This window comes from Festucalex cinctus, chromosome 13, assembly GCF_051991245.1.
Source record: "Festucalex cinctus isolate MCC-2025b chromosome 13, RoL_Fcin_1.0, whole genome shotgun sequence".
Lineage (NCBI taxonomy): Eukaryota > Metazoa > Chordata > Actinopteri > Syngnathiformes > Syngnathidae > Festucalex > Festucalex cinctus.
This window is the reverse complement of record NC_135423.1, coordinates 9,946,026-9,972,422: the sequence shown is the minus strand read 5'-3', so window position 1 is coordinate 9,972,422 and position 26,397 is coordinate 9,946,026. Positions and strand designations below refer to the sequence as shown.

General features: G+C 37.8%; 2 protein-coding genes across 4 annotated transcripts; one reads left to right on the top strand and one right to left on the bottom strand.

Annotated features, from left to right (window-relative positions):
• Window positions 1-761: 761 nt before the first annotated feature.
• aamdc (adipogenesis associated, Mth938 domain containing) lies at window positions 762-10,122 on the top strand. Of its 2 annotated transcripts, none has more exons than XM_077542098.1 (4): window positions 762-1,012; window positions 1,920-2,065; window positions 2,141-2,236; window positions 9,731-10,122. In XM_077542098.1, exons 2-4 carry the CDS (start codon window positions 1,934-1,936, stop codon window positions 9,869-9,871), a joined length of 369 nt encoding a protein of 122 aa, XP_077398224.1. In that variant the 5' UTR covers window positions 762-1,012; window positions 1,920-1,933; the 3' UTR covers window positions 9,872-10,122. The 2 variants fall into 2 exon arrangements, with proteins under 2 accessions (XP_077398224.1, XP_077398223.1); XM_077542097.1 differs by lacking the exon at window positions 9,731-10,122 and adding an exon at window positions 5,080-5,403 and having other exon boundaries at window positions 764-1,012.
• Window positions 10,038-25,972, bottom strand: ints4 (integrator complex subunit 4). Of its 2 annotated transcripts, none has more exons than XM_077542090.1 (23): window positions 25,815-25,972; window positions 24,666-24,860; window positions 23,334-23,451; window positions 23,039-23,242; window positions 22,847-22,971; window positions 22,714-22,764; window positions 22,180-22,268; window positions 21,373-21,493; window positions 21,110-21,181; window positions 20,519-20,693; window positions 18,983-19,188; window positions 18,763-18,905; window positions 17,570-17,685; window positions 17,345-17,478; window positions 16,452-16,606; window positions 15,988-16,081; window positions 14,484-14,564; window positions 14,276-14,406; window positions 13,350-13,409; window positions 12,880-13,039; window positions 11,482-11,625; window positions 10,733-10,853; window positions 10,038-10,479 (listed from the first exon to the last, which is right to left on the bottom strand). In XM_077542090.1, exons 1-23 carry the CDS (start codon window positions 25,866-25,868, stop codon window positions 10,295-10,297), a joined length of 2,934 nt encoding a protein of 977 aa, XP_077398216.1. In that variant the 5' UTR covers window positions 25,869-25,972; the 3' UTR covers window positions 10,038-10,294. The 2 variants fall into 2 exon arrangements, with proteins under 2 accessions (XP_077398216.1, XP_077398217.1); XM_077542091.1 differs by having other exon boundaries at window positions 22,847-22,932.
• Between the last annotated feature and the right edge of the window lie 425 nt (window positions 25,973-26,397).

Genomic DNA, 26,397 nt, shown 5'->3' with positions numbered 1-26,397 from the left:
TGTAACGGCACATTTATTTATTTGCGCAATCTGTTGGAAGGATGGAAAGTTTTTCCCAAGTCTCCACGCAAATCTTGCAAATTCCCTCAATGTTCCTGTCAACATTGTCTGATGTTGGCTCTTTTAGCCGAGCGAGAAGATTGCAAGAAACACGCAAGTTGCTCAGCGCTCAGGTAACAACCAATCACGGCTCACCTGTTTTCTGAAGCTGTGTGGAGCAAAGAGCAAACTTTGGTGAGGAAAAAATTATTAGCCCCCCCTTTACAAAAATGTCATTGTTGTTAAGGAATTACCCAAATACATTTAAACAGAGCAAAACATTTTTAACACATCCATTGTAGACAGCCTAGTTATTTGGGATGCTGACAGTATTTTAGTTTAAGAAATTACACAAAAAAATGTACATAAAAAAATACCATGGTCAAAATATTAGCCTCGTGGTCAGTTAGGTTAACATTTTATTTCTCCCTGATGGGCTTTACTTTCACTTGATAGTAGATGAATAGTATGACAACTTGATGGAGACAAACCTTGAGTAACACCCGGAGATATACACCAGTAGAGAAAAATGAAAAGTCTTATATAATATATGTTCATACACTGTGGCATTTTCGCCGTAGAGGCTGAAAATAATGTATTCAAGCGAGGCGGCATTGGTGAGTGGCAACGTAACATGGCCACCGGTGGCTTCACTTGTCCCAACGGCAAGTTCTTCCGTGCCAACTGGAGTGACGCTGTCAAGAGGCAACTGTGTTATGGGATTGGCTGTTAGTGACGTCATCAAGGTGAGACTGCGTCGTGTTGTGGGACTACGTTGAGATCGTGCTCGTTTGAAAAACAAAACGCAAACAAAAGAGTGCGTATCTTTGTTTTCCCCTGGAGACTCTAGAACCCCCCGGCCGCGCCGCGAGGATTTGGGGGCGTGTCATTCAGTGACGTTGATTTCATAGGATCCAGCGAGCTGTCACCAAACTTGCGAGAAGATTCGACGACGAAACGGAAGCCCCTGCAGGTTGTTTGCGTGTTTTGTTTGCTTGGAAGCGTGGAAAGTAGAAACGCGTCTTTTCAACTCAAAGTTCTTTACGACGTTCAACAGTTTGTTTCTGACGCTCTACACACGCGCACTATTTTCAGGACAGGACAAGCTGCAGGTTTATTTTTATGTTTGGCTGCGTCATTCATCTATTTTAAGGCTGCATTTAATAATAGCTTTATCTGTTGCTTTTTATTTAATGAATCGGATAAAACTAGCTTACCTTGTCCTTTTTTTTTTTTTTTTTTACAAAGCATGGCAAAATTAATCAAATTGTCAATACAGAGAATGTCCATAAATTGATTGTTTTGGTTCGTAACACATCACGATCATTGTTTTCCAAAGTAAAATCAGATGTTTACAAATTTCTTATTGTGAAAAAACAACGAAGACACTGGGGAACAGTTTGGAAAACAAATCTGTTGGGTTAGATTTTTTTATGGTGATTAAAACTTAAAATTATCATGCCGATTCTAAAATTTGCAGTTATTTTTTTTCCCTGCACGTGAAGTATTTTCTCCGCAGCTCCAGATAAGGCAAATTCCACTGATTAACTGAATGATGGAGGGCTCGATGAAAAAAGAGCTTACAAAATGAGAGAATATGTCCTGAGTAACAACATAATATTGTGAAGTAAACATTGAAGGCACGTCAGCCGATCATATTCCATTGATGTCAATATTTGGACATAATTTTTTCTATACCTATACGCATATATATATATATATATATATATATATATATATGTATATATATATATATATATATATATATATATATATATATATGTATATATATATATATATGTATATAAAGACAATAGTGTCGATAATGTATGACGGATAAACCCTCTTCTGTTTGCGTTTGATTGTGCGATTTTCTGCAGGCCGAAGGCCAAACATGTCATCGCCGGAGATCGTGTCGCTGTCTTGGGGTCGCATGACGGTGAAGGGGGCGCCCTCGCCCTACAAGGACTGCAAGGTTTGGCCCGGCGGTAGCCGGACGTGGGACTGGCGCGAGACCGGCACCGAGGTGGGCTGCGGCAGTGGCGCGCATGCGTGTGGGTTGCGTGTGGGGTCGGAAGCTGATTAGTTTTCTGCTCGCCAGCACCGTCCCGGAGTTCAAGTGGCCGACTTGCAGGAGGTGCTGGACAAGGGAGTGGACCTGCTGGTCATCGGTCGAGGCATGGACATGGCCCTGCAGGTGACGGACAGAAACCGCTCAAGTCAATTGCAAAATGGCTTCTGAATGAAAAGAGGCAATGCAGTGGGTCCAATCGTTAGTTAGGTTTAAAAAAAAAAAAAAAAGTATTATTATTATTATTATTATTTAAAAAAATGTCTTACATGGTTGTTAACTATACATTAGTATACATGGTCATTTTAAAAAAAACATTACTATATATGGTTGTTTAAAAAACGTCTTACATGGACGTTTAAAAAAACAAAACAAAAAACGCCTTACTGTATGTGGTCGTTAAAAAAAACATGCCTTCCTGTACATGGTTGTTTTAAAAAAAAAAAAAAAAAGAGAAAGAAAGAAAAAGCCTTACTATATAGTATATGGTTGGTTGTTTTTTCCTATACATGGTCTTTTTTTTTTTTTTTTTAAGAAAAAAATGCCTTACTATATATAGTTAAAAAAAAAAAGGCTTACAATAGTACATTGTCGGATTTTTTTTTTTAAACAAAACACCTTCCTATATGTTTTTTTCTTTCAGAAAAAAATGCCTTACTATACATGGTTGTTTTAAAAAAAAAGACTTACAATAGTACATTGTCGTTTTTTGTTTTTTTGTTGTTGTTTTTTTAATAAAACACCTTCCTTTATGTGGTCTTTTTTTAAGAAAACAAATGCCCTACTGTACATGGTATTTAAAAAAAAAAAAAAGACTTACAATAGTACATTGACTTTTTTTTTTTTTTTTTTAAATAAAACACCTTCCTATATGTGGTCTTTTTTTTTTTTAAGGAAAAAATGCCTTAGTTAAGAATAAAAAGCCTTACTATAGTACATCGTTTTTTGTTGTTGTTTTTTTAAACTAAACACAATCCTTTACGTGGTCTTTTTATATTTTAAGAAAAAAAAATGCCTTACTATACATGGTTGTTTAAAAAGAAGGCCTTACTATAGTACATGATCGAGGTTTTTTTGTGTTGTTTTGTTTTAAAAAACCACCTTCCTATAAGTAGTCTTTTTTTTTTTTTTTTTTTTTTTTTTTTTTTTCCCACTATACATGCCTTACTATACATGGTCGTTTTTTTTTTGTTTTGTTTTTTTTAAAGAAAAAATGCCTTACTATACATGTTTTTTTTTGTTTGTTTTTTTAATTTTAAGAAAAAAATGCCTTACTATACATGGTAGTTTAAAAAAAGCCTTACTATAGTACATGGTCGGTTTTTTGTTTGTTTTTTTAAACTTTCCTATCCGTGGTCTTTTTTTATTTTTATTTTTATTTTTTAAGAAAACAAAAAGCCTTACTATACATGGTAGTTAAAAAAGCCTTACTATAGTACATCGTTTTTTGTTGTTTTTTTAAACTAAACACAATCCTTTACGTGGTCTTTTTATATTTTAAGAAAAAAAAATGCCTTACTATACATGGTTGTTTAAAAAGAAGGCCTTACTATAGTACATGATCGAGGTTTTTTTGTGTTGTTTTGTTTTAAAAAACCACCTTCCTATAAGTAGTCTTTTTTTTTTTTTTTTTTTTTTTTTTTTTCACTATACATGCCTTACTATACATGGTCGTTTTTTTTTTTTTTTTTTTTTTTTTTAAGAAAAAATGCCTTACTATACATGTTTTTTTTTGTTTGTTTTTTTAATTTTAAGAAAAAAAATGCCTTACTATACATGGTAGTTTTAAAAAAGCCTTACTATAGTACATGGTCGTTTTTTTTTGTTTTTTTTTTACACTTTCCTATACGTGGTCTTTTTTTATTTTTATTTTTATTTTTTAAGAAAACAAAAAGCCTTACTATACATGGTAGTTAAAAAAGCCTTACTATAGTACATGGGCGTACATGGTAATTTTTTTGTGTGTGTTTTGTTTAAAAAAAAAACACCTTCCTATAAGTAGTCCTTTTTTTCACTATACATGGTCGTTTAAAAAGAAAAAAATGCCTTACTATACATGGTAGTTTAAAAAAAGCCTTACTATAGTACATGGTCGTTTTTTTTTGTTTTTTTTTAAACCTTCTCATACGTGGTCTTTTTTTTTTTTTTTTAAGAAAGAAAAGCCTGCCTATACATGGTAGTTAAAAAAGCCTTACTATAGTACATGGTCGTTGTTTTTTTGTGTGTTGTTTTGTTTTAAAAAAACACCTTCCAATAAGTAGTCCTTTTTTTCACTATACATGGTCGTTTAAAAAGACAAAAATGCCTGACTTTACATGGTCTTTTTTTTTTTTTTAAAGAAAAAAAAGCCTTACTATACATGGTAGTTAAGAAAGCCTTTCTATAGTACATGGTCGTTTTTTGTTTTTTGTTTTTTTAAACCTTCTTTTACGTGGTCTTTTTTTTTTTAAGAAAAAAAAAAGCCTTACTATAGTACATGGTCGTTTTTGTGTGTGTGTTGTTTTGTTTTAAAAAAACACCTTCCTATAAGTAGTCCCTTTTTTCACCATACATGGTCATTTAAAAAGAAAAAAATGCCTTACTATACATGGTCTTTTTTTTTTTTTAAGAAAAAAATGCCTTGGTCTATTTTTGTATTTTTTTTAAGAAAAAAATGCCTTACTATACATGGTCTTTTTATTTATTTATTTATTTTTTATTTTAAGAAAAAAATGCCTTACAATATGGCCGTTGAAAAAGAAAAAAAAATACCTTACTATACATGGTCTTTTTTTTTTTTTTTAAGAAAAAATGCCTTACTATACATGGTAGTTTAAAAAAAGCCTTACTATAGTACATGGTCGTTTTTTGTTTTTTTTTAAACCTTCTATACGTGGTCTTTTTTTTTTTTTTTTTTAAGAAAACCTCCCCCCCCACCTTACTATAAGTTTTTTTTAATTGCTTACACTTTGGTTTGCTTTGCTTTCCAGGTTCCGGCGTCCACGGTGGAGCGGGTGACGGCGACGGGCGTCCAAGTGCGAGTCCTGCAAACGGAGGCGGCCGTGGCCGAGTACAACCGCCTGGCCGGAGCCGGAGCCAACGTGGGCGGAGTCTTCCACTCCACTTGCTGAGATGACGCCGAATCAGCAAATTCTTCACTTTTGTTTGTCCAAGAAGGGATTGGCTGCCATTCATCATTTTTAAATTGCATCTTCATTTAACAAATACCCTTAATTGGGCTTCAATCAAGTTGGACTTTCGCAAGTGAGCCAGACAAGAACAACAGGAAAATAAAATTGAATCCGGGGTTGTTTAAAAAACAAAACAAAACAAAACAAAACCTTAATAAACATGGTTGCTTATTTTTTCAAATAAACGCTTTTGTGGTCATTTTAACTTACTCCAAATGATTTACTGCTCATGACAGGTGCAAATAACGCGATGATGTCATCCTCACGCCTCATCAGACCACATTTTATCATATTGTGTGTGCGTGTATAAACATGATGATGAGGGTGATCGTTCTTCCTCGCGCTCGAGCGTTAGCATTAGCGTCTGGCAGGCTTGGGCATGATGAAGACTTTGACGGGCTTACTATACATGGTAGTTAAAAAAAAGCCTTATGGTCGTTTTTTTTGTTTTTTTTTAAACAAAACACAATCCTACACGTGGTCCTTTTTTTTATTTTAAGAAAAAAAAAACACCTTACTATACATGGTTGTTTAAAAAGAAAGCCTTACTATAGTACATGGTCTTTTTTTTTTTTTTTTTTTTTAAACTTTCCTATACGTGGTCTTTTTTTTTTTTTTTAAAGAAAACAAAAAGCCTGACTATACATGGTAGTTAAAAAAGCCTTACATGGTCGTTTTTTTTTTTGTTTTGTTTTGTTTTAAAAAACCACCTTCCTATAAGTAGTCCTTTTTTTCACGATACATGGTCGTTTAAAAAGAAAAAAAAGCCTTACTATACATGGTAGTTAAAAAAGCCTTACTATAGTACATGGTCGTTTTTTTTTTTTTTTTTTTTTTAAACCTTCTTTTACGTGGTCTTTTTTTTTTTAAGAAAAAAAAAGCCTTACTATAGTACATGGTCGTTTTTGTGTGTGTGTTGTTTTGTTTTAAAAAAACACCTTCCTATAAGTAGTCCTTTTTTTCACTATACATGGTCATTTAAAAAGAAAAAAATGCCTTACTATACATGGTCTTTTTTTTTATTTGTATTTTTTTAAGAAAAAAATGCCTTACTATACATGGTAGTTTAAAAAAAAAAGCCTTACGATAGTACATGGTCGTTTTTTTTGTTTGTTTTTTAAACCTTCTTATACGTGGTCTTTTTTTTAAGAAAAAAAAGCCTTACTATAGTACATGGTAATTTTTTGTGTGTGTTGTTTTGTTTTAAAAAAAAACACCTTCCTATAAGTAGTCCTTTTTTTCACGATACATGGTCGTTTAAAAAGAAAAAAATGCCTTACTATACATGGTCTTTTTTTTTTTTTTTTAAAGAAAAAAAAGCCTTACTATACATGGTAGTTAAAAAAGCCTTACTATAGTACATGGTCGTGTTTTTTTTTTGTTTTTTTTTAAGAAAAAAAAAAGCCTTACTATAGTACATGGTCGTTTTTTTGTGTGTGTTGTTTTGTTTTAAAAAAACACCTTCCTATAAGAAGTCCTTTTTTTCACCATACATGGTTATTTAAAAAGAAAAAAATGCCTTACTATACATGGCCTTTTTTTTTTTTTAAGAAAAAAATGCCTTACTATACATGGTCTTTTTTTATTTATGTATTTATTTTTTATTTTAAGAAAAAAATGCCTTACTATACATGGTAGTTAAAAAAGCCTTACGATAGTACATGGTCGTTTTTTTTTTTGTTTTTTTTAAACCTTCTTATACGTGGTCTTTTTTTTTAAGAAAAAAAAGAAAGCCTTTTTTTAAGAAAAAAAAAGCCTTACTATAGTACATGGTCGTTTTTTTTTTTTTAAACAAAACACAATCCTAAACGTGGTCTTTTTTTATTTTAAGAAAACAAAACGCCTTACTATACATGGTTGTTTAAAAAGAAAGCCTTACTATAGTCCATGGTCGTTTTTTTGTGTGTGTTGTTTTGTTTTAAAAAAACACCTTCCTATAAGTAGCCCTTTTTTTCACTATACATGGTCGTTTAAAAAGAAAAAAATGCCTTACTATAAATGGTCTTTTTTTTTTTTTTTTAAAGAAAAAAATGCCTTACTATACATGGTAGTTTAAAAAAAAGCCTTACTATAGTACATGGTCATCTTTTTTTTGTTTTTTGTTTTGTTTTTTAAACCTTCTTATACGTGGTCTTTTTTTTTAAGAAAAAAAAAGCCTTACTATACATGGTAGTTAAAAAAGCCTTACGATAGTACATGGTCGTTTTTTTTAAAACCTTCTTATACGTGGTCTTTTTTTTTTAAGAAAAAAAAAAGCCTTACTATAGTACATGGTAATTTTTTTTGTGTGTTTTGTTTTAAAAAAAAACACCTTCCTATAAGTAGTCCTTTTTTTCCACGATACATGGTCGTTTAAAAAGAAAAAAATGCCTTACTATACATGGTAGTTAAAAAAGCCTTTCTATAGTACATGGTCGTTTTTTTTTTTTTTAAACCTTCTTTTACGTGGTCTTTTTTTTTTTTAAGAAAAAAAAAAGCCTTACTATAGTACATGGTCGTTTTTTTGTGTGTGTTGTTTTGTTTAAAAAAAAAAAACACCTTCCTATAAGTAGTCCCTTTTTTCACCATACATGGTCATTTAAAAAGAAAAAAATGCCTTACTTTTTTAATTTTTTTAAGAAAAAAATGCCTTACTATACATGGTCTTTTTTTTTTTAAGAAAAAAAGGCCTTACTATACATGGTCTTTTTTTTATTTTTTTAAGAAAAAAATGCCTTACTATACATGGTCTTTTTTTTATTTTTTTAAGAAAAAAATGCCTTACTATACATAGTCTTTTTTTATGTATTTATTTATTTTTTATTTTAAGAAAAAAATGCCTTACTATACATGGTAGTTAAAAAAGCCTTTCTATAGTACATGGTCGTTTTTTTTTTTTTTTAAACCTTCTTTTACGTGGTCTTTTTTTTTTTTAAGAAAAAAAAAAGCCTTACTATAGTACATGGTCGTTTTTTTGTGTGTGTTGTTTTGTTTAAAAAAAAAAAACACCTTCCTATAAGTAGTCCCTTTTTTCACCATACATGGTCATTTAAAAAGAAAAAAATGCCTTACTTTTTTAATTTTTTTAAGAAAAAAATGCCTTACTATACATGGTCTTTTTTTTTTTAAGAAAAAAAGGCCTTACTATACATGGTCTTTTTTTTATTTTTTTAAGAAAAAAATGCCTTACTATACATGGTCTTTTTTTTATTTTTTTAAGAAAAAAATGCCTTACTATACATAGTCTTTTTTTATGTATTTATTTATTTTTTATTTTAAGAAAAAAATGCCTTACTATACATGGTAGTTAAAAAAGCCTTTCTATAGTACATGGTCGTTTTTTTTTTTTTTTAAACCTTCTTTTACGTGGTCTTTTTTTTTTTTAAGAAAAAAAAAAGCCTTACTATAGTACATGGTCGTTTTTTTGTGTGTGTTGTTTTGTTTAAAAAAAAAAAACACCTTCCTATAAGTAGTCCCTTTTTTCACCATACATGGTCATTTAAAAAGAAAAAAATGCCTTACTTTTTTAATTTTTTTAAGAAAAAAATGCCTTACTATACATGGTCTTTTTTTTTTTAAGAAAAAAAGGCCTTACTATACATGGTCTTTTTTTTTTTTTTTTAAGAAAAAAATGCCTTACTATACATGGTCTTTTTTTTATTTTTTTAAGAAAAAAATGCCTTACTATACATAGTCTTTTTTTATGTATTTATTTATTTTTTATTTTAAGAAAAAAATGCCTTACTATACATGGTAGTTAAAAAAGCCTTACGATAGTACATGGTCGTTTTTTTTTTAAACCTTCTTATACGTGGTCTTTTTTTTTTAAGAAAAAAAAAGCCTTACTATAGTACATGGTCGTTTTGTTTTTTTTAAACAAAACACAATCCTAAACGTGGTCTTTTTTTATTTTAAGAAAACAAAACGCCTTCCTATACATGGTTGTTTAAAAAGAAAGCCTTACTATAGTACATGGTCGTTTTTGTGTGTGTGTTGTTTTGTTTTAAAAAAACACCTTCCTATAAGTAGTCCTTTTTTTCACTATACATGGTCATTAAAAAAGAAAAAAAAATGCCTTACTATACATGCTTTTTTTTTTTTTTTAAAGAAAAAATGCCTTACTATACATGGTAGTTTAAAAAAAACCTTACTATAGTACATGGTCGTTTTTTTTTTTTTTAAACTTTCCTAAACCTTACTACACGTTTTTTTTTAATTGCTTACTATACATGGTCGTAAAAAAAAAAAACGCCTTACATGGTTATTTTAATTTAAAAAAAAAAAAAGGGGAAGCACAGGATTTTAATCTTTTTGAACAAGTCTCTGTTTATGTAGAGGCAAAATTTCAATCGTGATCTTGAAATGTTATGTTTCCATCGCCTTCAGAATCTGGATGGGCATTTTGGAACGTTCCCGAAACACCGGATCAAGTACAGCTGCCAACTACACTTTGGTTTGCTTTGCTTTCCAGGTTCCGGCATCCACGGTGGAGCGGGTGACGGCGACGGGCGTCCAAGTGCGAGTCCTGCAAACGGAGGCGGCCGTGGCCGAGTACAACCGCCTGGCCGGAGCCGGAGCCAACGTGGGCGGAGTCTTCCACTCCACTTGCTGATATGACGCCGAATCAGCAAATTCTTCACTTTTATTTGTCCAAGAAGGGATTGGCTGCCATTCATCATTTTTAAATTGCATCTTCAATTAACAAATACCCTTAATTGGGCTTCAATCAAGTTGGACTTTAACTTTCGCAAGTGAGCCAGACAAGAACAACAGGAAAATAAAATTGAATGCAGGGTTGTTTAAAAAACAAAACAAAACAAAACAAAACCTTAATAAACATGGTTGCTTATTTTTTCAAATAAACGCTTTTATGGTCATTTTAACTTACTCCAAATGATTTACTGCTCATGACAGGTGCAAATAACGCGATGATGTCATCCTCACGCCTCATCAGACCACATTTTATCATATTGTGCGTGCGTGTATAAACATGATGATGAGGGTGATCGTTCTTCCTCGCGCTCGAGCGTTAGCATTAGCGTCTGGCAGGCTTGGGCATGATGAAGACTTTGACGGGCTCGCTGAAGGCGATGGTTCCCTCCACGGCGCCCTCAGCTGGTGGGAGGCCGTCCAGGCTGTCGCTCCACGCAGGCTTGGAGTCGCCCGCTGGGGACGAGGAGCTGTAGGCCAGCAGGAGGCGTACCTCCACCTGACAAGGCTCTGGAGACAGACGGCGAGAGAGGAAGTCACATGTGCGCTCCCAACCGGAATCCTTCCAGCTACGCTTTTTCATAACATAAGACTTGGCAGTGAAAAAGGAAAATAGTGATGTCAAAATTTGGACTATTTGAAGCCGCTGAATTGCACTGACGCAATCGAGTCGCATTGGATCAATTTGTGGTGAATCGGATCGGGTGCATCAATAGTTGCTAGCAAAGTGCCGCAAACGTGTCGTACAGTGACGGCACCTCACCTGTCCAGGCTCCGTGGGACAAGTAGACCTGCGTGATGAGCCGGTGCCGCCGTGGTCCCGGCTTGCGGAAGTCTCCGGGCTTCGGGTGGATCACGTGACTCTGGCCGTCGGGATAAAGAACCTGAAGGGAGGCATATGTTGAAAGCTTCAGTCAGACGACAAGAAAATAGCTCGATTTTGACTCGACAGATGCATCACAGACAAACAGGGCACGTCGTAAACAATTTTGAGTTGTCTTGACGTAGCATCGCCCGTGTAGTGTGACCCGTTCAATGATTGGTCGCCTGGTCTCAGAATTTTTGCTCATCTTGTTCAACAATGTGACATACCTATGTCCTTTTGGTTCCGCAGCATTGATCAATAGCGAGAGGGAGCGAAACGTCAATCACACACTGACCAGCATGTTATAGCCCCCCATCTTTTTTTTTTCCACCTCCCCGACAACCAGTGGCGCTCTTGGCAAACGACACGCGATGATCGGGTAGTGTCTTGTTGATTTCAGACTTGTAGTGTGACAACACGTCTGATCCACAACATAGACCGAATTATCGGGTAATGCGACTGTCGTGAAAGACAAGAAAAGTAGCGTAGTTTGAGCTCGGCATTATGGGAGCGGGAGACCGTTCATGGCCACATTACCTGTTCTCAGGGGCCAACCGTGACCAACAACGTTAAAAAAAAATAATCCTGAATCACATCATTGACTAGAAGTGTTGCCGGTGCGTGTTTTTTTTTTTTAGTTTTGTTACCTCCACTTTGACGGAGTTGTGAGGGTCGCGTACGTGCTCCAGCGTGGCGTCGACGTCCAGCGCCACCACCAGGCCGGACGTGAACTTGAGCGGGTTGTCCGACTCTCCCGTGGGCTCGATGATGTTGGCCGTGGCTCGGTGGATCTGCGCAAATCAAACGCTTCCGTTTCTCAGTCACGCTTGCAATCCTTTCCAGATTTCATTTGGATTTCCCTTTTTTTTCTTCTTTTCAGCTAGGTTAAATTCCTTTTTCAGAGTAAGTGTTAATTTGGTCAAAAATGCATCATTTCAGTTGAGTTATTAACTTTAGTATTACAATTAGTTTTTTTTAAACATAACGACTGTTCGACCTTCCTTCTTTATGCACGGATGCAACAAACACTGAAATCAAAACATTTCAAATTGGCAAAGATGAAATGCAAGGATAATCTGCATATAATTAAAGTTAACGTTTTATAAACGTACGATGTCATTTCAGTTAGTTTTCTGGGTATAAACTATCCTTTTTATTTTATTTCTTTAACCATAATTGTTCTTTCAATTTTAGTTTGAGTAGAAGTATATGGTAGTTTTTGTTTTTTGAATGTATGTTTTTGTCCCCCCCCCCCCCCCCCCCCCCCCCCCCCCCATCCCCCCATTTTAGTTGGAGTCAGGTCATCGTGAACATAAGCAACCTTGACTGTAACTGTAAGGAAATTAAGCGTCTACTAGTGTTAATTTTGTTAACGAAAACTAAATAAAAATATTTTCATCAACACACATTTTTACCCAGACTAAAACTAGACTAGCCTAAATTCTTCATTAATAAATAATAACTGGGACTAAAGCAGTGTGTATGTTCGTCAATTGGACATTTTAGTTCATGAACAAAGAAAATTGTGATTTTGTCAAATCCTGTCACTAGCTACTCTGTCACAAACACACCTTTTCAAATGTGCAGCTAGCGAGTGCGACGTAAACAATGTAACAGCTACAGGCTAACGTTCAAACAACGTTAATGTGACTGCTAACTAATGCTAGCTAACTTATTAGCTTGTAGCATGGAGTCATAATAGACTAAAATGTTGAGTTTCTGTTGACTAAAATAATAAAATTCTATTTTCTTGGACTAAAATGCTTGATTTACAGTCGAATAACAGGTGACTAAATAATGGGATGAGGTTGACCAGCTATGATAAAAAACTAACAAGTGTGATTGAAATTGCACTAAAACAGACTACATTTAAAAATGGCTGTTAAAATCAACATTAGCGTCAACTTTCTATCCCTCAACCTGACAAGCACAACAACATGTTTTAGTCAAGTACAATGTCACATCATCGAGTGCTCGTCATTTTGTGGGCTGGGCTGTGCCATTTGCATATATTTTGGAAGGCGAATGTGGATTTGAGGCGTCACCTGGGGCGGAAGGCTGAGCTGCAGCAGGGCGCTCTGCCTCAGCGACGTCTCCAAGATCTTCAGCAGCTCGGACGGCTTGCGGGACGCCGGCCTCGGCGTGGCTTCCGCCAGCTTGTCGGCAAAACTGTCCTGAAGGTGCGGGAGCTCGGCCGCAAACAACCTGCAGGGGGCGCACCCACATCGCTCGTCACTCATCCTGGCTTTCCTTCCTTTTATTGGTATTCATAATTCATTCATGATCTCAAGCGCTTTTCCTCAGAGGGTCACGGGCGTGCTGGAGTTGATTTTAATATTAATACGATGTCTTTATTCAGCGATTATTGATCTTACTCTTCACTTTTATAGAGCCCAGGAAAATTGGCGTTTGCAATTGCCACACTTAATGGCGATCTCATAAACAACACAAAGCAAAGCATCACTTCCACAACAATGCGAGTGATCAATATTGATGACGACGAGGCACAACCGACCTGTGGAAAGAGTCGAGCTCTGTCAGGAACTTTTCGCAGGCACCGACGAGAGGCTCCTGCCTGCACAACACAATCAATCAATCAATCAATCAACTTTATTTGTATAGCACATTTAAAAATCCACAATGGAACCAAAGTGCTGCACATAAAATAAGATAATAAAACCAGATAAAATATAAAAACATACTTAGAAATCACAAAACACATAAAATAATATAAACAAATTCATGCCAGTCTACTGCTTGTAAATATCAGTAATACTATGTGCTGAAGGCCAGGGAAAAATAATATGCTTTTAAACGTGATTTAAAGCAAACAAGCGCCGCTTAGACTGGTAGACTGACTGCACGGTTATTCGACACAACAACAAAAACTCAAACTAAAATTGGAAAAAAAAATTGTCAACAAAATAAAATGGAAAAAAAAAACTTATGAAATTAAAAACTAATTGAAAGTACTGCTTACATTTATTAAACTAAAATGAACTGTGACTCTTGCAAAAATGCTTTTCATATTTGTCAATGAACATCAGCTGTCAGGATTCATATTAAAAGTATTTATTTCATTATGTCTGTACCGATAAAAGGTCAGTCGTTTGACAATTGTTTACTTAATTACGCAGTGCCCATTTTTTTCATCTTTACTCCATTTTTTTTTAATCCTTGTATCTTGATACCCTCCGTAAGATATATTTAAAAAAAAAATTAAAAATAAACTCAATGAAAGCATTGTCAAAAATAAAAACTAACTTGCTTGAAAAACAACTCAATAAAAAAAAAAAAAAGGCAAAATTACTTTTATTATTAAAAAAAACAAAAACAAAAAAAAAACAACTTTTGTAACTGACTGACTGATGATGGACGTCGTGACTGAGCTACAGACCAACTGACAGACAAACGAGCTGACGGACGGAGCCAGCGACTGACCCGTTAGTGGCACGCGCGCTAAGAACAAGCAGCAGCGCTTTGGCCTGCAGCCGCACATGATGGATGACGGCGATCTGTCGGCTCTCCAGGCCGCTGTACATGAACTCCAGCTTGTAGCTCTCCTCCAAAACCTGAAACACACGTGCACATATGCGTGGACATGAGCGGCGCATGCGTAAACAAGTGAGTTATTTCGCGGCTGGCGAACCTGCTGTGCGGCCGCCACGGCCGTGCCGCTCTGCTTGAGGCAAAGCGGCACCGGCATCTTCCACAGCTTCTCATGCAGGGCCTGAAAGCAAACACACGCAAGTTCATTTGTATCCAATCGGACCAATCAGACACTTTTGAAAATCAATTCGACTTTCTTAATTATTGGCAGCAGGGGTGCTCGTTCAAAATGTCCTGATTGTTTCCAAGGGGATTGTTTGATTTTCCTCATACAAGCTTTATTTCTGATTATATTTGTACTGGATTGCCTTGAATTGAAATGATTGCATTTATCGTTAGATCATCTTTCATGCTTATCGTCAATAACTTTTTGAAAACAGGACTCCAAAGTGTGGCTCTTTCCACATGGGAGACATTTACACATAGAAAACCAATATATATATTTAACAAAAAAAACAAAAAAAAACCCTCCAAGTTTCTTTCGTGTTACGACTTGAATATCAAGATCGATTGATATGACTGACATCGATTATTAATAGTCAAAGAGGCTGATAGCCAATATGTTTTCAATGGGAAAATATTGGCATCATCTTTTTTTTTATTTTTCCAAAATTACAAGCTCCGCCCATCTCTTAACTTTGTTGAATGTAAAAAATTATTGAACAGCATTCAGATTTGCAAAACTTTTTTTTGTTTTTGTTTTAAATCTTAGATATGTTTTAAATTCTAACGCAAAGTTCAGAGTTGCCAAGGTCATCAGCATGTCTTAAAAAGTTCAATGAAAACTTAAAGAGATACTTCACTTATTTAGCCATTTTTGGCAGTCAAACATTCATATTTTGCCTTTTATAAGTTTTATATTTTCATTATTTTTCATGTACAATTAGTACCTTTAAAACACATTTTGCAACTTGCTGTCGACTGAAACTGACATCACAAGAGCTCAGGTAACCAATCACAGCTCAGCTTGTGAATGTCACATGACCAAACCTAGAAAACAGGTGAGCTGTGATTGGTTACCTGAGCCCTTGTGATGTCATTTTCAGTCGACAGCAAGTTGCAAAATGTGTTTTTAAAAGTACCGTACTAATTGTGCGTGAAAAATAATTAAAGTATCAAAATATTAACTTTTTATTGCTATAATGGGCTAAATAAGTGAAGTTTCCCTTTAATGAATAATAATAATAATAATAATAATAATAATAATAATAAAATAATTTTTGATCGCTTTGCAAAACTCGAAAATATCTGAAATGTATCGTTTTCACTTCACGTACATTTCTTTTCATTCCAAACAAAAACATAAGATGCAAAACGTTCCCAAGGGTCAGCAGCATCTCTGAGAAAGTTCGCTGGAAATGAAATAAATACCTGTAGTTTGAGATGTTTTTTTTATCGACTGTGATGGTTTTTTTTAATCGAACCGGCCAATGATATAAAAATGACGCGAGCCCGTTTGCATCAAGGCGCCACACGAGACGACATCGCGAGTTCCCGTATTTGCCCGTCCCCAGTGACGAGCGGCACTTGTCTGATCATGTGACCTTGATGAGGAGAAGTTGGCAGCGCAGGTACGTGGCACAGAAGTCGGCGGCTCCGGCGAGTTCAGTCTGCAGCTGGCCCAGCCTCTGCAAGTCACTGACGAAACAAAAAACATGACATCATCACATCACGTCACATCTCCCCAAATTAGTCCCACCCACATTTGAATCAAGTGCCATCATCATCCTCATCTAGGTCGATAATGATCCACACCGCACATCGGCGCTTCAGATGCATATCGTGAGTGACAAACAATCAAAAATGAGCCTCAAAGTCTTTCAAATTTTGAAAATTATCAAAATCATGTCTATGGAAAACTCATGATTCATTTTTCCAAAGTCACCACAGAAGAAGAATGATGAGGATCTGGAGTGACAGACCATCCGCCGGCGTCTGCCTGCGGTCTTTCTGATGACCAAAAGTTACATCACGTGAATCCGGTCGGCACATGTGTGCGTGCGTGTACCGTATGGTGAAGATGAGCAGGTCCTGAGCTCCAGGCGCTTCCAGGTTCTGTATGGTGCTGACCCGGTCCAGACTTTGCCTCAGGAAGAGCTGAGCCGACTCCACACCTTGACAGTCGGCAGAGTCCAAGCCGTGAACCTGCTTCCTGCCCGGCAACTGGAGGGAGGAGGAAAAAAAACAAAACAAAAAAAACATTATTGGCAAGGAGTAGAAAAACTGCAGTTAATATTCCTTGCATACAATCATGCAACAGGTGTTACACTGCCACCTACAGCAGTGGATGTGTAATTACACTTTATTTTCCTAAGAAGGAAAAAGAAAACAAAAAAAACAAAAAACGTTGTTGTTCCCCGGCATCACACTGCACCCCTACTGACCTGAATATATGACTGGATAACCGATAGCCCATACACGCCCGCGCAACCCGTTGAAGTCACAGGGCGGCCATCTTGCTACTCTCACCTCACGAGCAGACTATTGTATAAACTATACAGTATACGTACAGATTAGACATATACAGCTCGTAGAGAGTATAAGGCCGGGGGCGGGGCTGGGTGTTTGTTGGGGTGTGGTCAATATTTCTCAACAAGGTAAAAAAACAAACAAATGAATAAATAAATAAATAAATAAAAATAACAAGTGGACATAATATGCTGCTTTGAAGACACCCTTTTTCTTTTATCACTCAGTACCTTAGACCACGATATTAGATTTGGCAGAGGCATCGTTTGTTGAATTAGTTATAATTCTTTAAAATATATATATATATATATATATATATATATATATATATATATACACACACACGGTTCCTCCTGTAAACATCATTAAGCATGTTTCTGTTTCACAAATTTAAAACGTGTGTGTGTGTGTGCGTGTGTGTGTTGTTCTGACCCGCAGAGGCGGTACCAGGTGTGACAGGCTGTCCCTGAGGTAGGCGTAGTGTCTGAAGGTGTGGTCAGAGAAGAGCGCAGGCATGGTGGGACACGACTTGGCCGCATTGAACACCAACACCAGAACGGCGATATCTGACAACGGACGCAGTCAAGAACGTAACGACGATGAGGATGATGATTATGATGATGATGATGATGATGATGATGATGATGATGAGGATACAGGCCGGGTCGTCCATGTCGGGTTCTGGCGTGTCAAAGTAAGGGTGTGTGCTGAGGAGTTCCGGGACCAGTGGCAGGACCAGCATCGGGTGGCGCGAACCCAAAAACTTGAGACACCTGCAGAGACAAACAGTAAGTCAAGCAAGCAATATTGATTATCAGTCATCAGGGAAGCTGATAAGCGCCATTTGGAGTTGATCTTCATTTGCAGTAAAAGGGATCGGTTTGCCGTCAAACATTTTGTAAAATAATAATAAAATAAAGTAAAGAACTTCACTTCCTTGAAATGCTTTTATGCAGATATTCATTCAAAAAGTTTTTCAAAACTTTTAAAATCTTTGACAACAAACTACGGAAGCATATTGGTGGTACACCAGAAAAAAACTTCAAGGGGCCATGATTAAATAAATCCATCATTATTTTATCTACTATTATATCATATTCATTATATTATATTCATCGTTTGGATACCTTGTTTGATTTCAGATTGTCCTCAGAATTTCAGATTTTGAAAAGTGATTTTTCTCATGAGTTTGCTGGAGATCTCCATGAAAGCAGATTGATTATTTTGGTTCAGTTTGTCTGACAGCTGTTTGAACTCATCAAAACTTTTTCCCTATCACAAGTTGCCATGTAGTTGGAGATGGGCACCACTCGCAAGGAGCTCTTAGTGAAGTTTGCATATCTGGAGGCAAAACTGTGGAGAAAAAACTTGACATGGTCAAAAAACTTTTTTTTTTTTAAACCAATTTTAGTTTGAAGTGGGGCGCGAGTGGTTTGCACGTCCTCCTCCCAGTACTGAGGACTCGAGTTCAAGTCCAGGCTCCGGCCTTCCTGGGTGGAGTTTGCATGTTCTCCCCGTGACTGCGTGGGTCTTCTCCGGGTAAACACTGACTGACATTTTTGCATATTTTCTGACATTTTGCAGACTAAAGTGTGAACTTTTTGTTCTTCTTTTCCTTTGGGCTCGCTTGTCCCATTCGGGGGTGTCACCCTTTCCCACGGAGGTCCATCGAACTTCCTTTTAAGGAGGTGTCTTCCCTCGCCACATCCATCAACCTTCTCGTAGGTTATCCTCACTCTCTCTTTCTCTCCAAAGCATCAAAGTGGACAGTGTCATGAATTTTCTTCCATTTGGATGTTTTTATGATTGTGACGAGACAAAATTTCAAGATGGCATGCGAGGTGTCTCACTTCCACACGGAGTTGCGGTCGGCAGGATACTTGTTGAGGTTCTTGAGTAGCTCCAGCAGGGCCAGCTGGATGCACTCCTTGGTGGACACGTTGGTGTAGCACAGCAGTTCGTGCAAAGCTTCTCGGATGTCGCGAGACGAGTCCTGAAATCAAGGGAACGTTCGAGTCAAATGTGCTTTTCAGCAACGGGAAAGCCGGCGCGACGGTCTGGTCTGGTCACCTCGAGGACGGCCAGGACGGTGTCCAACTGGTCCTCCCTGAGCGTGATGTGCGTGGAGATCTCTCGCAGCACGTGGATGGACTGCAGCCGGACCTCCTCGATCTCGTCGTTGAACATGTCCACCAGGAAGTCCAGACACTTTTCGGCGAAGCTGGCGGACGAGCGAGCCAGCCGGCACAGAGCCTCCACCGCCGCGATGCGCACTTCTGCGGCAGCACACACAACAGACGTCAAAAGCGCACACGGACGCACACCTGACAGCGTGATCGCATTCCGATGTCTCATCACGTGTTTATTGCAGGCAAGCATGACAGTTTCAATCACGCTTGTTAGTTTTTATTATCGTCAGTCAACCTCATCCCATTTTTATTTCATCAACTTTTGGTCGTCTATAAATCTAGCATTTTAGTCTTTATTTTAGTCCAAGAAAATGTTATTCATCTAGTTTTAGTCAACAAAAACTGTCAACATTTTAGTTGAACTATATGAACTAAAATGTCCATAGATTTTAGTCCAGTTTTTATTAAGTGAAGTACATTTTCGTCTCATCTTCATTTGTCGCCGAAAATGCATACAGACTTCCCGACGTCCCAGTTATTGTTTATCAGAGGGTTTTAGTCCAGGCTAGTTTTTGTCTGGTACAAAACGTGTGTTGACGAAAATAGTTTCTTTAGTTTTCGTTAACGAAATTAACACTAGAAGCCAAGCCACTTGTACGAAAAGCAACATTCAAACGTGGCGGTTGTATCACGTTCAAACATCAAAAAAGTCAACCAAACAAAAAACAACATTAACTGGCAAGGATGTCCCTGAGTAATCAAGGGAAACATTGATAGGATAAAAGCGATTCCAATAAGATTCCTTTGACAGCCTTAACCTGATTATTTCAGAGATGTCTCGTAAAATAAGCTTCAACAAGCGCTTTTAAGAACAACTCAAGGTTCAAGAAAAGTCAAAATATTGTAATTATTTGAACCAGTGGAAGGATTGATGGTGCCAGCCGGGCCTCATTTGGCGAGAGGCAAATGAAGATTTTGTGCGGCGGGCACAGCGACATGTACTAGAGCTGTCAAAATTCATCGATTGATCAACAAGTAATTGATTATCAAATTAATCAACAACTAATCTAACAATTAAGTCATCGTATGGAGCCATTTTTAACTTAAAATGGTCCAAATTTTCTGCTTTCAGCATATCAACAGTAAGTGTTCACTGATTTTTGTCGTTCTTCATTAAATGAATGTTTCATCAAAATAAGACATTTGCAAACATCTGTTTTTACTTCAGAAAACAATGACCGAACCAGGAACACAGTCCAACATCAATCCCTTTTTTTCTTTTCTTTTTTAATCACTATACGAATACGAAGTACACACCAGTCACTGGTTAATAAACAGTAACCAGGGGGGGAAAAATTGCAATAACTCTAATGCAGCAGAATTAAAATGAATCCGATGACTTTATGATCGATTCCATATACGACAGATGAATGGATTGTAAAAATATTGGATAATGAGAGCACTAAAAAACACGTACCAAACATCTCATCCTCCAGGCCGTGGACGAAGGCTCCGCAGGCTCCCGACGCGATCAGGTTGACCGTGTTGGTGTCCACTTTCTCCTTGGGGGCGTCGTCGGCCCACTTCCTGCCGGACGAGAACTCGCCGGAAGCAAAGAGCTCCTTGGCGCGCTCGTGGGCTGTGCGCTTCCTCTAAAATCAAACAGGATTTGCCTAGTTCATGTTTTGATACGACAGAGCTATACTTTTAAGTGGTAAGCAACAAGTCAAGACACAAACGATCCTCTTCAAAAGGCATTTACTGCCTTTGAGACGTAAAAAATCCTTTTGAATGAGTGAACGATCCCATGCCATCTATTTTCCTTGATTTCTTTTTATGGGGACATTTTTTTTTTTTTTAGTCCACCTCCCTTGATGGTGATGCCACATGACATCATGACACTGAGCAAGAATTTGCCACACATATGCCAAAAAATTTACCTTTCTTGACAGGCTGCTTTACTTCATCAGGTGGTCAATGCTAAAAGAGCTGACAGTCATCAAAAACTAGAATTTGCCCGTCCAGATGGTACCGCCCATTATGCCATATTTTAGCTGCGTCCACTCACCCGCAGATCGGACATCAGCTTCTTGTCCAGCGTCTGCTCCAGGAAGTGAGGACTGACCTGCAACATGGAACCCTGGAAGGCAACAAACAAAATTGAGGAGGACGACGGCGTCTACGAAATCCTCCTCAACAATCAAAGCAGAATCTTGTACGTGCCGAGGTGCAGAATATGACATATTGTTTTCATTGACGTCAGAAAGATTTTGATTTCTTGTACTTTTGTGTGTAGTGGACAAGGAGTGTACGAGTACACGGGTGCCTCACCAGCGTTTTGGCGGCCTGCACGCGCACCATCCACGAGCCGTCGCTGACCATGTGACTGATCTTCCCAAAGGCGTCGTCCACAAGACGAATCTCCTCGTTGGACGACGGGATGGGCACGATGCTGAGCAAAACAAAAAGACAACATTTGATACTTGCTACAGCCCATTGTGACATTCTTGGCTTGGGCTTGGGGAAAAAAATATTTTATGAATCTCACGGGATCAGTGATAGGATGATTAGATGAATGGATTGCTCTGTGAATGGATGCATGAAAATAAAAGATTGAATGACGAATGAGTGCATGGTAAATGTGAAGGTACGGTACAAAAGAATGGGAGGAGTGTAAGTGGATGAATGTTCATTCATGAATGAATGAATTGATTGGCGTAACCAGCATATGAAGAAAAGCATTTCAGAACAGATGATGAATGCATTAATGACAGTTGGATGGATAATAATGCAAAGCAAAGAAGACTGTTAATATCTGGATGGATTCATATGTGGGAGAAGGAATTGCCATGTGAATAAATGAAGGTGTTTTTGACTGGATGATGTCTGCATTCACGATGAATAAATGATGCACTAATGAATGAATGAATGTATGTAGGAAAAAATTTATTAATCAATGGGCAGTGTTGGGCAAGTTACTTCCAAAATGTAATGCATTTCATATTACTTAAAGACATTAATGTATGAATGGATGAAGGTATGAAACGTACAGGTGGATAAATCCAAACTTGAGCGAATGTGGGACCCGAATGGACGAATGAAAGAAAGTGTGAGACACATGCGTGCGTGGGCACTGACCTCTCGGGATACAAGATGCTGAGCACCCAAACCATTTGAACGGCAGCAGAGCGAACCTGCTCGTAGTCGTCTGCCAGCAGCCGGCACGCCTGCGCACACGCACACATGCTTGTCACAAGTCATGCTTTTCACACGCAGCGCTTGAGAATGCGGGGAAAAGACAAGCGCAAAGGTCCAGTAACCTTAAATATACAATGAGGCATTTTTGGAAAACAAAACTAGGAGCCACAAAAGGATTTGGATATGGAAAGTGAAACTCATCACCTTTGACCTAGATGTAGATGTCATGTGTTGCATTTATGGAATGAATTTATTTCTGCATGTAACAACAAACAAAAATTAACTTGAAGCCAAATTTAAATTTATCACCTGCATCCAACCAATATTTCCATCGGCGTCCATTATCATTTGATAATGATCTTTTGTTAACCAGTTAACCAGAATAAGGTCGTGTTTTTTTTTTTTTTTTTTTTTTTTTTTTAAAGTTGATTTTTGTTCGTTAACCAGAATAAGGTCGGCGGTGACTGGCCTCACCTGCTCGTAAATCATCTGCTGAATCTTCATCCCTCTCTCATGCAACTGCAACTGGAAAACAGGCACACACACGCAAGATAAGTCACGCTGGCCACGCAATGCATTGTGGGCCGTGTCTCACTGAAGGCGCTACCATGGCTTTGAGGGCCGCCGTGCGCACTCGGGGGTCCTGATCGCCAAAGAAGTCGCTGATGATGGTCGGCACGTCTCGGACAACTCCTGAGCAAACAAAGTGAGCGACCACGCTGGGTTGCACATCTGGCGGCATCGCATACAAAAATTCAAAAGGTGTGCATAATCAAGTGTCTTTTGAGCAAAAAGTCACCTGCGGACGTGGCGAGAGGCTCGCCGTCCATCACGCCCAAACGTCCCAGCAGCTGCAGACATTTGGTCCGCACGCCGAACGAGGCGTCCGACAGGTGCTTGCGGGCCACGTCCACTAGGCGCCGCGCCACCGACGGGCTGTGCGGAAGCTGGGCGCCCACCGTCAGAAGGCTGTCCAGAAGCTGCGCCAGAACCTGATGGGACTCTGACACGCACGCATACACACACACAGACGTTGCGAGGCAAAGCATATGGTGGTGTGGGAAGAGATGACGTCAGAGACAGCGGTGTCTCACTCTCGTTGGCCACGGCGGTGACGACGTCCTCCACGATGCAGTCGGGACTGAAGCCCGGGGTCGTGGCCAAGACGCCCAGCAGAGACGCGATTTTCAGCCGAACCGAGTTATCAGTTTCCTGTACCCACATACAAAAAAAACTCATCATGGTTGAATGTCATTGTCCTTGTCTTGTGTTGGAAGGAAGCATGGAAATGACAAACATTATTGATTGGTAAATGCGTTCCGAAAGATTTCAAAAGAGCCAATATCAGCCGATGAAATGGTCGCGCTCTTGAAGGAAGTGGTTTGTTTTGTGAAGAACACGCTTGTGATTTGATTTTGGGGTACCAGTAACCTTTTTGGGAGGGGAGAAAAAAGGTATTAAGGTTCAAGTGGATGATTGAGTAGATCTGTTGTGGGAGCATTCCCACATATGTTATTGTGATTTTTATTCTATACACTTTTTTGCCACGTAACAACTCCCACATAATACTTCCAATTTATATTGTTCAAATTTCAACTAGCTTTAAACATTCATACCTCCCAGCTCCTGAGGTATATTGTCTGATTCCACATTACTTACAGTATTTGCACAATTTAACATTTAATATCAACTTTCCCTTTTCATTTTCAATGGGACAGACATTTAACTTTTTCTAAGTATCACTTTCCACGCCCACTTCCATACATATTACTTATCAGGATCGTGTCTGATACTGCTCGGTGGCACAGTTGGTAAAGTGCATTGTCCAATAACCAGGAGGTTATAATTTCATAATTTATCTCTCAATTTACTCCATAAGCATTCCACATGCATTCAAATCTTAGCATTCCCATGCAATTTCTCCAGAAATTGCACTTAGTCTAGTTCCCTTGAGTGTTGAGTGTTTTGTTTTTTCTTCGTTAGGACTCAAGGGGCATTTTTATAGTTTTTTTCTTCTCTCTCTCTCTCTCTCTCTCTCTCTCTCTCTAAAATTAATTGCATTTTTGAGACCCTTAACATTAGTGATAGATCGATTATTAGCCAGGCCGGTTATCAGCGTCGATAATCAACATTTCGACCAATATCAGGGCCAATTATAGATCCATTTAAAATTGTGTTCAATTAAGGGAACTATTTATTTACATTTTCAACTGAGGTCTTCCTTGGTTTCTTTCTCCTTTAAAGAGCTGACAGTGCAGCAACTGACGTCATTTTTTTATGTTAGAAAGGTAACAGGTGAAGAAGAATTATAAACTGGACATGGCATCACATTCAGCGCTTATTGTGAAGGTAACTGAGCCACTGAAAGCTTTTTTTTTTTCCTCGTTGGTTTGGCACGAGCAGGGAAACAGCAGCGGTGGCGGTACCTTGTAGTAGTGTTCCAGGAGGATCCTGACGACGCCCTCCACGCTCTCGGCCTCTACGGGTTTGCGGGCGAAGCGCAGCAGGAAGTGCAAGGCATCTGTGGCGTTGACGGCCTTACACAGATCCACGTGAAGAGCCGCCGACTTGCTGGGCTTACATAGGCGAAGCTTCTTGGACGCAACTTCTTCGGCGGGAACCTGAACGGAAACATGATAAACATCGCACATGTTGCTTTGAGACACTAGCTGAATTTGCTCCCTGGCCACTGACCACACTCGTTACTCAAAACACTCATTATGTCAACTTGTACTTCACCATTGAAATGAATGGAAATGTATTCATCTGTTCCTGTGTTAATTTTCTATGAAGCTGTTATGATATTATCAGCATAATGTATAATGCTCAGATTACTTAAAAATTAAATTGTATATATGTAAAGTTTAGATGGTTTCATTTATAATAATGTAATGTACAAGTGTCTCTTGGCTGACGTACATCTAACATTAGACCCATCACGTCCAATTTCTGTTCATATGACACTTTTGCCTCTGCAGGCAGATTGTTATCGAGGTAAAATGACATTTCAACACATTTTGAAAACAAAATAATCCTCACAAATCCAAAAATGACAACGATCCAAAGTCAAATGCTTTTCAATGAGCGGAGAGCTTGTTTTCACCGAGTAAGACTGACATTTTGACTTGTGATGTGATTTTGACGTGAAATCAAAACATTCTTTTTTTTTTTTTATCACTAATATTCAACATGCTGAGTTTAATCCCCTTAAATGGATCAATAATCTGTAATCTTTTCACCCCTAACTATGCAAATTCAATCAACTACATTCACTTTTTAGGACGCTTCACCGACAGCTGCCTACATGTAATGTATTACAAGTAAACATTCCATCAAGAATTGTTTTCAATCACAACATCTATATATAGAGTGTGGATATATATATTTTTTTTTATTTTTGCTTGCTCGCGACTTTCCTTCTTCTGTCCTTTGGGGGAACGAGTGCGCCGGTGTTAGCAACGCCGCTTGGCTAGCTTGAGCTAACTGGCCAGCAGCCGTAAACTTTCTTCCCGGTTATTGCTCAAATGTTCAGCGCGTAACCGACCGAGCGTGGGTTAAAGTCAATTGATTCCCACCTGTACGACTCTGGAGAATTCCTCATAGACTCGCTTTTTCAAATGCGCCGCCATGTTGGCAAATTAAACGACTATCGCTTAGCAGTGTTAGCATGCGCTTGTCCCACTGCGCCTTCCGTAGCTACTAGCTATAGCTGGCAAGGCAAAACGTCCAAATACTCCAGTACTTGATTTAAAAACTACTACTACAATTGGAAATTGTTAACGCAATAAAGCATTCGCTTATGAAATATCAGCTACTTTTTTGTGAATGTCAATATTTTGTAAAATAGTACACACATACAAGTAAAACATCACACACACACAAATTAAACATTATAGCAAGCAATTACACACAACAAATACAGCAAGTAAAACATTCCACATTCTATTGAACCCATGTATTTTCAAATATACAGACATGATGTTAGCCAAATAAAACGTCTTAAGATGTGACAACTCCATGAAAAATTAACATTAAATACTTTAAAATAAAATGCAATAAACTAAAAATAATAGGGAATTCTAAAAAGAAATTCTGAAAACACAATTTTGCCGTTTCAATGCCATAAGAACTGAAGTGATTTAGGTTATCAGGAAAGCA